The following is an 18,492-nucleotide window of genomic DNA, read 5'->3' as shown; positions in this document are numbered from 1 at the left end:
CTACAACCGAACTCCAGGACAAAATATCTCTATTGGAGAAGAAATTGGCCATAGCCGACCATGAGGGGGCTCGCATTCATGAGGAATGCGATCAGGCCATTATCGAGGTCAATTCACTAAGGACGGCCCTCGAAGAAGAACAAAAAATAGAGCAGCAAGAGGAGTCATGTAAGAAGGCCATTGAGAAGGCTGCCACTACGGTGGAATCTTTTTTGAAGTCTAAAGGCTTCAACAAGGATCTTGATAAGCTCACGTTACCGAGTTTCACGTTCAGATACACTTCGACCATAAATGAGGTCGGCTCGCTCCTGTCCCAGGAAGACTTGGATTCCCTTAAATCCAAGAACAATTATAATGAAGACGCCAAGGAACTGTATGATCGTGTGGTCACAGGAATTCAAGATGGAAGAAACCTGACCGAGACCTAAGAGGAGTTCAACCAATGGTTATCCGAATTCGAGATCGAGAAGTTCGGACGGGAGGAAGAGGTCAGGCATGATAGTAAGACTACATTGGGAGTCGAGATAGCTAGGGACAGTAGTGCGATCGAGATGGGGATATTTAGAAGTGCTCCTAAGTCCAATCTTGTACTCATATTATTGTACTCAATATTTACAATAATAAAAATATCATTTCTTTTCCTTTGAATCAGATCGGCTGTAGCCCCCCATATTTCCCTTTATTTTTAAGAGCAATATGTAATTATATTAGAAATAACTGAACAAGTGGTAAATCAAATAGTTCATTGATTGTATTATCATGGATGATACAACTTAAGGTTTTCAACATGCCATGTCTGAGACACTAAAGTACCATCTTAGTAGGCAAATTTACAATAGGCATTAAGATTGGACTTGACAACCCGGTAAAGCTCCTCCCATCTAGGAGTTAATTTTTCCTGGGGTTCGATTTGACTTGCCAAATTCTTACGTTTAACCAAGTCCCCTAGTCGGAAGCAGAGATGTTTGACTTGAGCATTGTAATAATTAGCGAGGATATTTTTATACAAGGTAACTCTTGCTGTCGAGACATCTCTTTTTTCCTCAAACAAATCTAGGTCAGCCCGTTGTTCTTCATCATTCACCTTGACAACATAAGCCGCCATTCGAGGATTTAAGGTGTAAAATTCTACATGGACAGCGGTCTCAAACCCATAGGTTAAGAAAAATGGTGTTTTCTGAGTTGCTGACCTCGAAGTGGTGCGATAGGCCCATAAGACACCGAACAACTCGTCTACCCAAAACGCTCCTGCTGGGTGTAGGCGAGTCTTGAAACCATGCAGAAGGGTTCTGTTGAAATTCTCAGCTTGACTATTAGCCTGGAGGTACCCTACAGAGGTAAAATATTATTTAATACTGAGGTGCTCGTACCATCCTTTAAAAGGGTTGTCAGCAAACAACTTTTCATTGTCCGAGATGATGACGCAGCGTACTCCAAAGCAGCAAACTATATGCTACAAAAGAATTTCTGGATAGTTCGGTCATTATGCTGCTTAAGGGCTCGGTCTCAACCCATTTGATGAAATAATCAATTGCCATCATCAAATAAGTATAGTTATCCAGAACTCAAGGGAAAAGGCCAATTAGATCAGTTCCCCACTGCTCGAAAGGACAAGGAGGTGTGGTAGGAACCATGACATTGGTAGGTTGGTGGTGCTCTGATGCATGGAATTGACAAGAAGGGCAACTCAATACTAGGACCTAAGAATCCCTTTAAAGGGTTGGCCAGAGATACCCAAGCAATAGGGTCTTATTGGCCAATATCTGAGCCCCTACATGGACTCCGCAAAATCCGTCATGAATCTCCTCGAGTGTATGCTCTCCCTCTTCTGGGGTAATACACCTTAGTCGTAATTCGAGATAAGATCTCTTGTGTAACGATCCATTGTGCAGGGCATAACAAACCGATTTGTGTTGTATTTTCCTTGTTTCGGCTTGATCATCTAGAATAATGCCTCAGTCAAAAAATCTGACAGTAGGGGCCATCCACGTCCCTTCTGAGTGGATGGGATATACCGCCTCCTCGCAATATTCTTGGGTCATTAAAACCTCTACCAAAATCATTTTATTCAATTGGGAAAATGAGGTGGAAACCAAATAGGAGAGAGCATCTGCTTATTTGTTATAGGACCTAGATATCCGGCGGATTGTAAATGACTCAAAAAAATTGGAGAGTTATTGAACTTGGGAGATGCACCTCTGCATGGCTTCCCCCTTAACTTCGTATTTAACGAGACGATTTCTGGACGAACGAAACAAGTCAGCTGCATAAGCTCACCTGTTAACATAGAGATATGGCCGGGGTCTTATCTTCCGATCTAGATCTGATGCTAAAGTCAGTTATGTAAAAAATCGAGAGTAAAAACAAGACTAATTGGATTGAAATTATAAGCAAGGGTTAAACAAGTTGAGTTGGAGTCTCTTCTCCTTTCCACAAAAAAGGAGGAGACTATTTATAGTGGGGAGACCTATAGGAGGAATAATGGATCCTACTCCTTGTCACCTGTAGAGAGTTAGCTTAGGGCGGCGGTATCAGAGATATGTCTGGACAGGTCAACGGCGACGGTCATGTCATCCTGTCTGGCATTTATCAACTATGCTTGTAGGTATCAAACATCAAGTGATCAAGTTTAGGGGTACAGTCGAGGTGGGATTACCTCGGGAAGGCGAAAATAAGTTACGGAGTAAAGATAAAAAAGCCGCGGTACTCAACTTGGTCTTTGAGTATTATGGAGAAATGAACCATCTCAGCATTGGGAAATCGAGAGCTGATGTAAGCGCCTACAATAAGGCCCCCAGCCTCAGGGATGAAAGGAAACTTAAATGACTTTCTACCCGAGATTGAATTGTGGAATGGTTCTAGGACACGTGTCACGAGATTAAACAAAAGGCCACTAAACGTCAGGAGAGGATGATTGATAGAAAATATCCTGAGCGAGCGTCAGTTGAACATATGCTTATTAATGAAGAGAGAGGGAGGCGCGTCTTTTAAAATTTGGAACGCCCGCCTCTTTGCCTTCTCTCATTCCTATAAATAGAGGACTTTCACTCTTCACTTTTCACTGTGAGTGAAAGTTACAGTTGAGTAGCCTAAGTGATCATACGAAATGTCCTTCACATACCAGCCATAGTCGACTTCAGATTTCATAAAAAGAGAGTAAGTCATCTCATTCTTCTCGAATAGAGTTATGGCTAGGGTAGTTCGGACACAAAAGGAGACAGTGAGGCCAAACCTTGAAATAGAGAGGCCCGACCCATTGGAAGAAGTATCATCAGAAGAAACGTTTAGTGCAGAAGAGGAGATCTCAATAAGTCGGGTTGGTAAAGAGGTCTCTCAATCCCAAGGCGCCGAGACGGTAGACTTTGAGGTCATGTATAACGACGATTTCATATCAGAGATACCCAAGATGAAAGGGTGGTTGAATCGGCAACTCCACCAAGGCTTGATTAGATAGATTTCGGTGAACTTCCCCGATTCAGAAGTACAGTCAAAGAAAAGTTGGGGCGGAGGCCTTGCTATGAAAGTATCCCTTCCACCAAGACTACAACATAAATTGGACCAAGACAGATCAATCAACTGCGACACCATCAAAATCGAGGATAGCTGTATATGCGGATCAGTTGGAGACGGGCTTGAGAATGCCAACGATGAGATTCTTCTGAAACAACCTCCGATACTTGGGGGGTTCGGATAACCCAACTTGTCCACAATGCTATTCAAACCCTCGTCGGGTTCGAGGTGCTCTACTGAGAGTAGGGTGACCCCTAGTGTCAACCTCTTTTAGAGATTCTATACCATCAAAAATAACGGGAACGAAAGGGGGTGATTCTATTTTGGCCCCCGAAATAAAAAAGTGCCAAAAATGGTGGTAGACACCTCGACCTCCGTTAAGAGATGAAAGAATAACTTTGTCTTCGTCCTAGTTGAAGAATTTTTGCGAGATTTTTGGTGGCGTCCCCACAATGCTCCTACAGACTCGTCTCCTGGACTTGGCAAAGAGCAGAATTTTCAGAAGATTATGGGGTCGGGTCTCAAAATCAATAATTGGTTCTTGTTCATCTTCATTACCTTCTATCTAAGTCTTGGCACTCACATCAGATTCAATTCAGGGAGCTTGATGGCTTTTAGAATGCATAGGTTTCATGTCAATGGATCTAACGTTTACCACAGACGGCGCCAATTGATGAGATAATTTCTGGATGAACGAATCAAGTCGACTGCACAAGTTAACATGTTAAGATAAAGACACAACAGGGATCTTGTCCTCCGATCTAACTTCAATCCTAAAATTAGTTATGTAAGAAATTGAGAGTAAAAACGAGGCTTATTGGATTGGAATTATAAGCAAGGGCTAAACAAAATTGAGTTAGAGTCTTTCCTCCTTTCCACAAAAAGGGAGGAGACTATTTATAGTGGGGAGACTTACAGGAGGAATAATAGAATCTATTTCGTGTCACCTGTAGAGAGTTAGCCTAGGGCGGCGGTGTCAGAAATAGATCTGGACAGGTCGATGGCGACGGTCATGTCACTCTGCTTGACATTTATCAGCTATACTTGTAAATGCCAGACATTGAGTGACCTGGTTTGGAGGTACGATTGAGGTGGGATTACCTCAGGAAGGCGGAGATGAGTTATGGAGTAAATATTAAGAAATCGAGATAATCACCTCGATCTTTGAGTATTATGGAGAAGTAAACCACCTCGACATTGGAAAACTAGGGGCCAAGGTGAGCGCCTATAGTATTCCCTTAAGACCTGACGAATCACTAGTTGAGACTCACTGAGTGTGTTTGGATAGAGTATTATTTGAAATAATTACTGTAACACTTTTTGTGATTTGATGTATGTGAGATAAAAAATAGTTGAGAATATAAAAAGATGAATTGGACAATGTAATTATGATGTAAGCGAAATATTATTTAAGATAAATTTGCAATCCAAACACACTCATTATATTCACTTGGATGTGCCTAACTATAAACTCTCGGGTTAGTCGTAAACCTGCAATTTGTGTCTCATATTCGGCCTTGTTGTTAGAAGTTGGGAAGTCGAAACGTAAGGCGTATGAGCACTCTTTCCCATTTGATTCAACAGGAAGCCATCAAGCACCATTTCCTTCATTATTAGAGGACCTATCTACGTAAAAGGTCTACTCTGTGGGGGTCAAGACTTGAAAGTTAGCTTCTTGGTTCACCGCGGGGTAAACTAGGCTAGAAAATCGGCTAAATCTTGCGCCTTGATTGCAGTCCTGGATTCATAAGTCAGATCATATTTTCCCAACTCAATAGTCCGCTTAGTCGATTGACCTGAGGCTTCAAGTCAAGTTAAGATCTGTCGAATGGGCTGATTCGTCCTAATGCAAATAGAGTGGGCCAAGAAGTATGATTTCAGTTGTCGAGCGACATGCATTAAGCACAATACCAGTTTCTCTATTTGAGGGTATCGGGTCTTGGTCCCATGAAGGGCTCGGCTAACATAGTAAACGGGCAGCTGGACCTCGTCCTCTTAAACTAACACCGTAATGGTAGCTTCTTCTGCCGAGGTGAGATAAATGTATATGGTTTCTCCTAACCAGGGAGAGGTAAGAGTAAGGAGTCAATGAAGGTAGTCCTTCATTTGGTCAAAAGGTTATTGGCATTTCTCGTTCCAAAAAAATCTCTCTGCTTTCTTTAAAATCTTGAAGAAGGATAACTCTTTTTAGGCAACCTAGGAAAGAAATCGGTTTAAAGCCGCTAACCATCCTGTTAGTCTCTGAACTTCGTGGACGTTGCGGGAGGAACCATTTCTTGGATAGTTCTTATTTTATTTGGATTAGGTTCGATGCCTCGGTGAGACACTAAATATCCTAAGAATTTTCCCGAAATGTCCCTGAATATACATTTCGTAGGGTTAAGTATCATTTTAGTTTCTCAGAGAATCCCGAGAATCTCTCGTATATCCGAAATAAAGTCATTGACAGTCTTACTCTTAATAAAGATGTCGTCAACATAGGTTTCTACATTGTGACCGATCTGATCGTGGAATATGCAGTTGACGAGGCGCTGATACGTAGCTCCAGCAGTCTTCAATCCGAAAGGCATGGCGGTGTAACAATTGACTCCTTGATCCGTGATGAAAGCCGTTTTTGCTTGAACTTCTTCGCTCATCCTTATCTGATGGTAGCCCTTGAAGGCATCAAGAAAGTAAAGAATCTTATGACTCACGGTTGAGTCGACCAAAGCATTTATCCTTGGTAAGGGATAGCAGTCTTTCGGATAGGCTTTGTTAAGATCGGTAAAATCTATGCATATTCGTCATCCCCCTCTTTTTTTTTACCATAACTGGATTCAAAAGCCAAATAGGGTATTGTACCTCCTTTATCATCCGGATTAGATGGAGTTTATCCACCTCTCCTATGATAGCCCAACTTTTTTTAGGGCCGAAGTGCCTCCATTTTTGCTTCACGAAGTGGACGCGAGGATCAATATTGAGTTGATGTGTCATCAAGTGATGAGTTATACCAATGATTTCCTCGGCCGCCTAGGAAAATATGTCTTTATATTCCTTGAGGAGGTCGATTAGGTCACCACGGAGTAGGAGGGATAAGTTCGTGCCAACACGAACAACCCGCTCTGGTTGCATAGGATCTAAAATGATTTTTTTCACCTCATCTCTTGTCTTAAGCCTCTCAGGCTTCCTGGTCTCTTGAGGTTCAACTACATCAATAGACAGAATATTTGGTTGACTACCCCTCAGCCTCGGGACGGAACTGGTGGAAGTTGCTACTTGCAAGGTTGACAGATAGCACTTGTGTGTTGCATGTACGTTACTGGTGACCTCGACTATAGTTGTCGGGGTTGGGAACTTGAAGGTTAAATGGTATGTTGAGTATACAACTTGCAAGACATTCAGAGTAGGATGACCAATCAACAAGTTGTAAGGAGAGTCGGCCTTAACCATCGCAAAGTTGTTGGAAATAGTTCGGCAGCGAGGGTAATGCCTAACTCTCATCGTCAGAGTAACCATTCCTTCAGGATAAATTACATGTCTTGCCAAAACCTACCAATAGGGTATGCACTGAAGCCAGTTGGTCATCTGTTAACTACAGATCTTCAAAGGTTCGGTAGTACAAGACATCCATCAAACTGCCAGGGTCGACATATATCTTTCTGATGATAAAATTATTAACACGAGTTTTGATTACCAAGGTTTCATGGTTATTTGATACTGCTGGGATGGGATCGTCCGAGCCGTAAGAGACAATTTGAGTTAATTGGGAGCTCGGTTCCATTTTATCAAAATTGGCTTGTCGGTGGATCCTTTTTCCAAGAAGTCTGACTATTTCCCCCTGTTGGACAATTCACAATAGTGTTGATGACTCCCATAATATTAGGCCCATAATTGAGGGATCCATTTTGGAGAGGCCGATCTAACTCCCTAAGATCCCTCGGGGCTCCACCATAACTTCTATGGTCTCGCCTGTCGTCCTGCCATTGAGCCTGGCAGTTGTCGCAGCGATCCTTCCGACGGTCGAGTCCCTTGTCACCTTAGATGAACTGTTTCAAACATCCTTGTTTAATGAGGTTTTCTATTTCCTTCTTAAGGTCATTATAATTTTCGTTCTCATGACCAATATCTCCATGGTAGGCACAAAAGACGTTAGCATTTCTCTTTTCTCTTTTTTCCACCATCTTGCATGGGACTCTGCCGAGGTGATGCTGTTCCATAATAGCAAGGATGTACGAGCGAGTGGTGTTAAGAGGGGTTAGCTTAGATTCAGGGATCGGTTGTTTTCCTTTGGCGATCCGATCAAAAAGATTTCATCGATCTCAACAAGAGCCCCGGCCCCTTCCACTGACTAGTATAACTTCAATTCAGCCCTAATCCTTTTTCCTTCTAGGGTCCGAATTTGTTCTAGACACCTAGGCCTCCCTCTTCATGTGATTAATATCCTCACTGTGGATTCCCTTATCTACTTTTTGCCAAAGTTCCCTCAACATCCGAGGATATTTCTTGTGTATTTCAATATTGAAAACTCTGGCTGCCAATTCGTTGGTAAAGGCTGCAATGATTACCTACTCATTCGGTTCAGGAATCTGAATGTTTTCATCACGGAACCTCTGCACATAAGAGTGCAAGGATTCGTCGGGGGCTTGCTGTATGTTCATTAAATAAGTTGAGATTTTCATCATCGGGAGTGATGACACAAACCGATGTATGAACTTATCCACCAGTTCCCCTAAAGAAGAAATGCTCTTAGGTTCAAGAGTCCAAAACCATTTTCAAGTAGTTCCTTGTAGGAAAATGAGAAAAGCTAGGCAAATGATTTAATCGGGGACACAGTACAACCGGAATGCCGAGATAAAAGCATAGAGATGATCTTCCAAATCCCCTCGTCCATCATAAGGTAGTAGGACGGGAAGCTTGAAATTCGGGGAACCAAGTCATTGTTTATATCGTCGATGAAGGGTGGAACCCGCATATAATTGGTCACAAACCCTTCAAGACATCGGGGCACCTCACTCGAGCATCTCCCTAGGAGACCTCAGGTTAATGCCTTCAAGATGCAGGCTATCTTAGAGTTGGACTTCATAGAAGCTCGCTTAGAGTAACTACGTATGGGATGCCTGTCATCTAATTCCTCTTCGAACGGGATTTTAGGAGAGGTGACTGGCCTACGTTTCGAGGATTCGACCTTCTCCTTCATCTTTCTTGTGAAGAATCTCCTAGCTCCTCAAAGATGCGAGGGTTCTCCGCCACAAATTCAGCCATCTTTGCGAAGAACTCTTCATTTCTGGGTTGGGGATTCTGGTGAGGTTCTTGTTCATCTTGATTACCTCCTGTCTGAGCCTTGGCACTCGCCTTCTAGAACGCGTAGGTTTCATGTTAATGGACCTAACATTTCCTGCAAATGGCGCCAATTGATGAGGGGATTTTTGGACGAACAAATCGAGCCACCTGCACAAACTCACCTATCAAGATAGAGACACGGTCGGGATCTTGTCCCCCGATCTAATTCCGATGCTGAAGTCAGTTATGTAAGAAATCGAGAGTTAAAACAAGACTAATTGAATTGGAATTATAAGCAAGAGCTAAACAAAGTTGAGTTGAAGTCTCTCCTCCTTTCTACAAAAAGGGAGGAGAGTATTTATAGTGGCGAGTCCTACAGGAATAATGTGAGGATCCGAAAATTATTTTTAAATTTCATCCTATTTTTGAAAAAATTAATTTATATTTCCTTTTAATTCTACTTTACTTGCTTATTTGCTAACTTTAATTTGATAATGATTTTAAATGTTAAGTTAAGATTTTTATCATTCTTTTTTTTTTATATTTTAGTGCATGTTAAGTTTTATAGAGTATTAAGATAATTTGACTGACTAGTGAGATGTGTACGTTATATTTGGTGGACGAGAACAAGTGTGGTACTAGAGAGAGTATGTGATTAAAAGTGTTAAGAGTGTATTCGAGAAACACAAGATAGATTAGTTATAAGAAACACAAGAGAGACAAAGGGATAGACATGAAACCATGCCTTGACAAGTGTCGCGCATCCATGAAGTCTTGATCGAGACAAGTCTTGCCTTTATTTTTTATTTTCACAACTAAAAAGCCTTCACTTTCTTCTCCTTGCTTTGGCCGAAATTCATGAGAGAAAAAAGAGAGAAAAACTTCCAAAATTCCATCTTGATTTCCTTGCTTGATTTCTTGAGAAATCCAAAGACCAACCCTAATCCATACCGATCAATCTTAAGCTAAGCTTGGAAGGAAGCTTCTGGTGGAGTCACTTGAGGAAGGAAGCTCTTGTTTTGCAACTTATCTTGGGGTTTTGAGGTATTATACTAAGAACCTCTTTTTTCTTTCTTATTTTTCCATTTAAGCAACACATGACTTGATTGTGATGGATTTTATGGAAAAATTAATGGTTTTTCTTTGTAGATTAAAATTTTTAGCTTTGAAATGTGTTGGTTAGCCTTGATATGAATGGTTTATCTTTGATATGAGGTTGGATGAACTTTTTAGCTTCGAGATGACGTTTTCTAGCTTCTATATTCGAATTTCCTGCTTTAGTGGCTAATTTCCAGTTTTGAGATGAAAATTTCTGCTTTGGTGTAAGTGACTTGGAACTTGATATATATGTTCAAAATTGATAGTTTTGTGGCTTAGTGTATGCATCATTTGTCCCCTACAATATGTGTCCTTGATTGAGGTTCATTTACTATGAACTCAAATTTGAATTGGATGATTAACTTGAAGAGATATGGAGACATATTGTTGGATTTTCTCCTTGTTGGTCAAGTAAGGGTTAAGGTGTGAATTTAAGGTATTTTATTTTCCTCTTGCATGTGATTTTACTCAAAACACTTGTTACAATCTATTTCTTTGTATGTGTGTTAATTTTGAGCCAAAATAAAGTGGTTTAAGAAGGGAAAAAACCTAGTTTTCCAAACTAATTGCTTGCTGGAAAATTTTCGTAGGAAGCCTTGCGCAGCTTTGAAAAATTGGCTATAAATTCGTATAGAAAAGTCAAAATTGAATTCCATTTGTTGCGTTTGAAACTGGACTCATAGAACTTTCAACGGTATAAAATTTCAGAGTTTGGTTCAACTCCTATAAATACCAGCAAATCTGCAAAATTTCTTGAAAACCATGACTGTTTTGTTTTTGCACATCAGACAGCAGTGAGTTTGAACTGCAAAATAACTAACATATGAACTAAATTTCATGAAGATGTCTTCTAAAACCTATTACTATTTCGAGTCTATTTTCTTATAGTGTAAATTTTGTGATATTTTGACCTACAGAACTCAAGTTATGCTTTTTCAAAAAATGTCATCAAAGTTAGGAATTTTGTCAAATAAATTGAGTGGGACTTGAAAAATTTTGAAAAAACTTTTCTAGGACTTAAACCTTAATTTGGTGTGATTTTAGATGCTTAAATTGCTTTTCTCACTTTTAGAATACTTGTATTGAATTTTATCTTAAAGTCTCGAGCTCAAAGTGAGAAGTATATGGAGTACCTTGGAATACTAGACGTGTATGTTTTGGCTAGTTGAATTTATAAAGTTTAAATCTATTGTGATTGTGAACCTTGTCTCAGAGTTTGGTAGTGATCAAGGTTATCATCCTGAGAATTGACGTTTAATCTACTGATATCGGTGAGTGCTCCTTGCATGTTATTCTTCTAGTGACTATGTGAACTATTGTGAATGTTTGCTTGACTGTTAAACGCTTTTTAATAATTGTTAAATGGATTTTCAATGGGCGAGTGTGTACTTTATCGTATTTGATCTAAGTGAATGTGAATTTTTATTGATCAAATGATTGAATATTACTTGTGCATGAATGTAAGCCTTTGGCTGAACTGGACCCTTGCCCTTCGTCGCTAGCCTATTTGAGCCAGAAGCGGATTCGAGTAGGTTGGTGATCCTGAGCTACTGTTTTGGTATACTCGAGTATGACTACGAAGTTTGGTAGAGTATTAGCCAGTGAATGAAATGCAATGAATGAAATGACTGACTGAATGAAATGATCACTGTTGGAGTTTTATTTTCAAATGTTTTCACATGTTGGACGAATAAGGGAGAAATGGTCGGCGACTGAATGACCAAATGACTGAATGAATGACTCCAAGTGAGCACGTATCCTTCCAATGATTGAATGTTTGTTTCTTGAATGACTGCTTATTACTATGCAAAGTGTGTAAAGTGTTAAATTTAATATCTCAGTGCTTTACCTACTTGACTGTTTGTTTTGGAACCTCACTGGATTTTTAGTTCATTCTTTTAGTTTTGTTTTCCTTACAGGAGTGGAGGTCCGGAGCAATTAAGTGTGAACTAGTGTGTACAACCCTCTTGTACTTGTACTTTTGGTAGATAGAATGTATTTTGACATTAGATGTTGTATCTTACATCTGGCTTTTGGGTTGTAAATAAGTTTGAATTTTGGTTGAATTACAGAACTTAAATGTTATTTTTGAAGGCTTGAACGGTTAAATTTTGAGAGTTGATTGAAGTGAATGAGTGAGTACTGGCGAGAGTTAGGCAGGCGATCCGCCAAACCCTTGGATACGTCCTAGGGGGAGGTGAAGTCGTCACAAGGAATAATGGAACCTACTCCCTGTCACCTGTAGAAAGTCAGCCTAAGGCGGCAGTATCAGAGATTGGTCTGGGCAGGCCGACGATGACGGTCATGTCACCTTGCCCGGCATTTATTAGCAATGCTTGTAAGTGTCAGACATCGAGTGACCAGGTTTGGTGGTACAACCAAGGTGGGATTACCTCAGGAAGGCGGAGATGAGTTACGGAGTAAAGATTAAGAAGTCGAGGTAATCACTTCAGTCTTAAGTATTATGGAGAAGTGAATCACTTCGGTATTGGAAAACCAGGGGCCAAGGTGAGCGCCTACAGTAAGCATAAATCTATGAATGATAAAAGACTGTTAATATGAGAAAAAGAAGTTATTTTTTAAGGGTAATCTCCTTTCTCTTTCCTAAATGAAGAGTTTTTATTTTATTCAAAAAATTAGAAAAGGAAAAACTCATGCATGTGCTTGATAAGCTATCTACATTTGAGGGAGAAACATCAAGTAGTGATGCTCATTACACGTGCACCATGTGAGGACTCGAAAATTATTCATATTTTTTCCTTATTTTTCAATAAGTTAATTTATATTTTCATTTGGTTTAATTCACTTGTCTTAATTTCTTAAATACTTTAACGATTGAGTCAAGAGTTTTATTCTTTCTTTTCTAATTAGGTACATGTTAGGTCTCATAGTGCATTGTAGTAATGTGATTAATTAGTGAGATGTGTGAGGAATATAGTGAAAAAAGAGAGAGTTTAAATCAATAAGAGAAAATTGAGAAATTTGAAGCAAGAAACTAAGAGAATTGGACATGTGTCATAAAAGGGACCAAGTTTTCTTCTTTAAAGACTTCTTTGATCAAACCTTTCTTATCATTTTCTTTCCATTTCTTGTCTTTCAAAACAAAAACAACAACAACAAGAAAAAAAAATGAGAGAGGGTCGTGAGCTAGGGAAGAGAAAAAGGAAGGGAGATTTCATCCAATCTAGCTTCAATCTTGCTTAGTTTTGTGGGGAAAAGAAAGGAGACATCTTGGAGTGGCCATCAACCTTGGCATAAGCTTGGAAGGGTAGAAGATTTGGTTGGTTTCCATCTTGTTTTGAAGGCAAAAGAGGTAACAAAATGTTAGTTTTTCTTTCTTTCTTTGTCTGATATTTAAGATAAGTGAATCTTATGATGAATCTTGAAAGTTTTCCATGTTGATAATTCATGAACTTAATGTTTGAGTTCTTAGGGTTTGGATATTATATGCAAGTATGGTGGTTTTCTTGTTGAGATTTTAGCTAGATATCTCTTGTTATGTAAGTGACAACACCTTATGCATTTGCTTGGTAGGTTTGGTTAAACTTGAAAATTTGGTGGAAGGAATGATTGGAAAAACAATTGAGAAACCATGTGCTTACTGGCTGAAAACAGGAGCTGGATGTTTAGCCTTGATTTCCAAAATTTCATGATGATTTTGAGTTCAATTTTACTCAAAACACCCTATGAGACTTTATACTACAAGTGTATATTGAATTTGAGTCAGGGAAGTGAGGTTTTGTTAGTGAAAGTAGCATTTTCTCACCATTATTAGCAATCTGAAAATTTCGCAGGAAACTCTGTGTAGCTTTGGTAAATTGGCTATAACGTCTTAGAGAAAAGTCGGAATTGAGTTCCATTTGTTGCGTTTGAAACTAGACTTAGAAAGCTTTCTAACAGTATAAAACTTGAGCTGTGGTTCATTTTATATATACACCAGAAAATCGGCAAAGTTGACTGAAAATTCTGCCCTATACAAGTAAAAACTGGTATGTTGCAGCAGATTGCGGCTCAATTTGAACCAATTTAAGAACTGAATCTCTTTGAGATGTTTTCTAAAGATTGTTAGTACTTCGAGTCTAGTTTTTAACGGGGCAAGTTATATGATTTTTTGATATTTATAACTCAAGTTATGATTTTTCAAAGGAATGATGCTTGCTGGAATTTTTGTTAGAACTCGTGGGAGAGAAGTTGAGATATTTCCAACTTTACATCTAAAACTTTGGCTATAAATTGACATATCTTCACTCCGCATATCTTAAAACACTTCAATCTTAGAATACATGTCAGTTTTTATGGTGAAAATCTTGACTTATGTGGCTGAATTTCTTGTTTGGAGGAATCGCATGGCTACTGGAAAATTTGCAGCTTAGCCAATGATGAATCTTCTAACTTGACCTGGGTATTTTGATGGAAATTGAGTGAATAATCATGTTATATACTTTGTGTATGCTGTACTTATGTTGTATGAAAGTCAGCTTTGGTGAGAATTCGATCAATAGTGCTGAACTAAGGACAAAATGACTGATGAACTATATACTAGCTTGATAACCAATCCGATGGAGCATTAGCTTTGTACCCTGCTGTGTTTAGCCTTAAAGTCCTTCATTTGGGGGTCTTTTGGACTCAATCTTGTTCATATCACTTGCTAGAACCTTGAACTACAATGGTACATTGAATTGAAGCGAACATCATAATTTAAAAAGGTGAACTACCTTGTTTTTCTTCACTGTCTTGCTGCTGAAAATTTTCAGCCATGAAATGAAATGTGGAACTCTTTGGCTGCTGACGTTTTTTGGTCCAAATGCTTTCCTTTTGCACCAAAATCATACTTGAATCATTGCCCTAGTATGTACTTGGATTTTCCTTGAATTGCACTTTTGAATTTGCCTTTGATTCCTTGTGTTATGAGAGGCCAACTTGGATAAGTTTATGACCCATAGTTGAGTCTAAAATGCGAACTTTGTTCACCTAAATTTTGGATAGTTGGACCATAAATATCTTTTATCTTGGTTGCTCCTAGGGTTTGACAATGAATATGAGAGCCACTCGAAGACGAGCGTTTAACGTGCTCTACTTTGAACTGGTGAGTGTTCCAACTGCATGTTCCATGCTACTTGTTACTAAAATTGCTAGACACTTGATTTGTCATTTTTTAGGCGAGTATGTATTTTATCATATTTGACCTAACTCAACTAAACTTTTGATATCTTGTTCATGCAGGTACAAGCAATTTGATTTACAAGTGACCTGTATCTTGACTTGAAATACTTGATCTTGCGTGTAGACTTGCATGTACATGTGCATAATTGTAGATCGGCTGTATATCTTCTTATAGCGGTTGAACTATATCCTTGGACCCTTATCCGAGATGTTGGGTAAATGAAAACTTGGGTTACTCATGTGTATGCGTGAATGTAGGTCGATAACGTCTTAACTGTGCCCTTGTCGGACCTCTTCCTTGAGACCAGCCTTAAAGCTGTCGGGTAAACTGGTCAACCTTGGGTAAAGAACGAAATTCCTAACCTGTTTACTCGTGACTTGAATTCATGACTTGAACTCGTGACATGCTTGAATACGGAGCATTAGATGATAGCTAACATCTCCAATCATTACCTGTGTGAGTGTTGGATGACAAGCAACGAGTCCACTCGTGTAAACTTGAATACTTGGGGTTTTAAACCCAGATCATGAATATTTGAATATTTAGGACTATAAACCCAACCCAGAATTAGTTGGTTGAATCGAGTCAGCAAGGGTTTGGTCGAGGAGATTGACGAACTCGGGGCACTTGATTGGCGTTCGGGCCTGGTAGGGGGATGATTGTTGGATGAAAATTGACGTTTAGTAGTGATCTATGGACATTATAATTCCATGGTTGACGGAGAGTCAACGGACCCTGGACAAGCTGCCTTGGTACCTGTTCCTGAGAGCAGACTATATCTTTTGACATAAACGTGTTACTTATTGTACACTATTGCATGATCTATCTGGTTACCTGCTTTGCCATACATTAAGTCGTGATCTATTTGGGTTTGATTTGTTCCTTGATATCCTGTGTATGGTATTATGCTTACTAATTTACCTACCTGTTTACTTGAAATCTCACCGGGTTTCTAATTCATTCCATAAATTTGTTTTCTTTACAGGGGTAAGAACGTGAGAGTGAAAATTGGAGAAGACATAGTCTTTGTCTAAGTTTTGTTAGTTGCTTGCGTAAGCATTCCTTAGCTCCCTAGCGGGTTTGTTTGATTTTATTTTGTAAGTTTAACTCTTTGATTGTATTTAGAGATTGTATGGCATTTGATATCCACGATTGTATATGTCTAGGGTTGTAATTGATATTGCCCTTATTGTTAAAATTGTTACTTTGTAAATTTCATAACGGCGTGAGTGAGTCTTGGCGAGAACTGGATAGATAGTCCGTCAAACCCTTGGGTACACCCTAGGGGGAAGTAGGATCGTCACAGGTGGTATCAGAGCCATCTCGCCTGATCTCTACGCGGGGTGAGTTTGAGCCAAGTGGCGTTATGGTCTCAATTATGTGAATAAGTATAAAGAACTAAGTGCTTTTCTTGAGCGTAAGTTATGAATCATGAATTTATAAGCGTAAAATCTTTATCATGGTACTTGAGAAAAATAGTTATGTACGTCTGGTAGGAATCTCAAATATAGGTGATTTACTCTTGGGACTGGACAACTCGAGTTGTGAATTATCTTATTTCGAATTCTTGTACCCGAGTACCAAAAGTGGAGAGCACTAGGATGAGAGTCGATATTTCGATTGCACTTGAGATAAATTTTGATGGAAAAAGTCAAGGCACGAAAGATTCTAGTATTGGACCTGAGATTGACTTGATCAAGGAGAGTGGACCAATGGCTGCTGTCATGGACTAGTCTTATACATATCTGGCTAGGGTTTTTATAAATGATGGCCAGTTTCATAGTCATCGTGAATGTTTAAGGTGGTAGTATTTTAGGCCCATTTTATTTCTCCTATACCTGTGTACCCTTGCCCCGTGTTTCGTTGATTTTGCTGCGATTTGATTATAGTTACATATGTATTTCTTTTGAGCTCATTTTAATTCTTGCTTGACTACCTTTTCTATTTCCCACCCTTCTACGATACCACATAGGAACCTGGTTTTAATTCCTATTTCTCTACAACTTTTGGATTATATACAGAGATTTTGGGTACAAGAATGCGAGTTCTACGTTACTATGCCAATTTTGAAAGAATTAGAATGACTACCTTGACGGAGGAATGTAAAAGGCACTAGTGGGAGTAAGCGGTTATGAGTTCTTCTTGAGCAAGTTTGTAAGTGAGTGTATAAAGGAGAGTAAGTTAGGGTGCGAAACTTTCGCTTTAAAGAATATGAATCCATATTTTGTTATATGTATAATCGATAATGTAACGCCCCTACTTCTCCCAAGGGCGAATTCAAGGGTATCCGCGGAACGTCTGCCCAACTCTCACCAGGACTCGATACAATTCAATTCAAACTTAAAGATAACAACCAAATAATAATAGTCGAAATGAAGAAAAGTCGCTTCCTTAAATAAATATTCAAATCTTACAACACAAGTTCTTAAAAGTACATCACTTTTCCCAAAAGTACAATCACTAGAAGTTGACTAATTAAATACAAGCCAAAATACTAATCAAAAGTAATCAAACCGGCTCCTCCAAAAAAATTCTTTCCATTCCAAACTCCTGTTAAGGAAAACAAAGCTAATGGGGTGAGTTGACGCTCAATGAGGCCAAGAAAACATGCAAACACATAGTTCACATAACCATGGCATTTGTACGAGAATTAAAACAAGAAAGTTCATGTAATTCATAAATAATAATAACATATATTCAATAAGGATACAGGAGCTCTCAAGAGTTAGATTCCACTTGCTTCGCCAAGACTCGATCAAATACTTCCCCATGATGACACTCCATCAACCGGGTGGATATTAAGTCCGTAGAACTTCATGTACTCTTACTCGTTCACCGTTACACCCCCTGTTCCTGGCCCACTCTTCTTTTATAAAAGGTACTACTCCATGAGCATACCAAGCGAGATCTCTTCATAGATCAAGCTTACAATTATCTCATGGTTCACCGAGTTTCTCGACCAAGCCCATGCTGGCTCGAGTCGCAAGGTCGGCCAATTGAGATTTAGGCGTCCCCCAATTACCGTTATGAGTCAATGAGATTCACTCCACTCGACCAATACCATTATAGGCCGATGAGATTCACTCCACTCGGCATTCAGTCAATCACATACAATTCAATTATGAGTAGTTCAGTTATACAATCAGTTGAAAAAAAATGAGTGCGATAATGTACACACTTGACTCGACAATTATAAATCATTCAATCCATAAGAAGCAATTCACATAATTTGTAACTATTCATGCACTCGACACTCACCAAGTCAAAAAAGTGAGTAAGTGAGCCAATAAACTTTTAGGTGTTCGCTCCGAGATTCTCTTGAAAATCCTTTTGAGTGCCTGAGAAAATACGAGTAACTTTCACTCACAACCATGCTTTAATCAAGGAAGAATGTACACTTGTTTAGATTAGGTCAATGCCCTAAAAGAGAACTTTAATCTCTCGAAAATCGAGATTCAAAA

General features: G+C 39.3%; 1 protein-coding gene across 1 annotated transcript; it reads right to left on the bottom strand.

The window, feature by feature from the left end:
* Positions 1 to 817: 817 nt before the first annotated feature.
* LOC113771106 lies at positions 818 to 3,128 on the bottom strand. Its single transcript, XM_027315726.1, has 2 exons — positions 3,122 to 3,128; positions 818 to 1,329 (listed from the first exon to the last, which is right to left on the bottom strand). The coding sequence occupies exons 1-2, from the start codon at positions 3,126 to 3,128 to the stop codon at positions 818 to 820; spliced, it is 519 nt and encodes a 172-aa protein (XP_027171527.1).
* Positions 3,129 to 18,492: the final 15,364 nt, after the last annotated feature.

The sequence above is a fragment of the Coffea eugenioides genome, chromosome 5 (genome assembly GCF_003713205.1).
Source record: "Coffea eugenioides isolate CCC68of chromosome 5, Ceug_1.0, whole genome shotgun sequence".
In the NCBI taxonomy this organism is placed as follows: Eukaryota; Viridiplantae; Streptophyta; class Magnoliopsida; order Gentianales; family Rubiaceae; genus Coffea; species Coffea eugenioides.
This window is presented reverse-complemented; position numbering and strand designations above follow the sequence as displayed.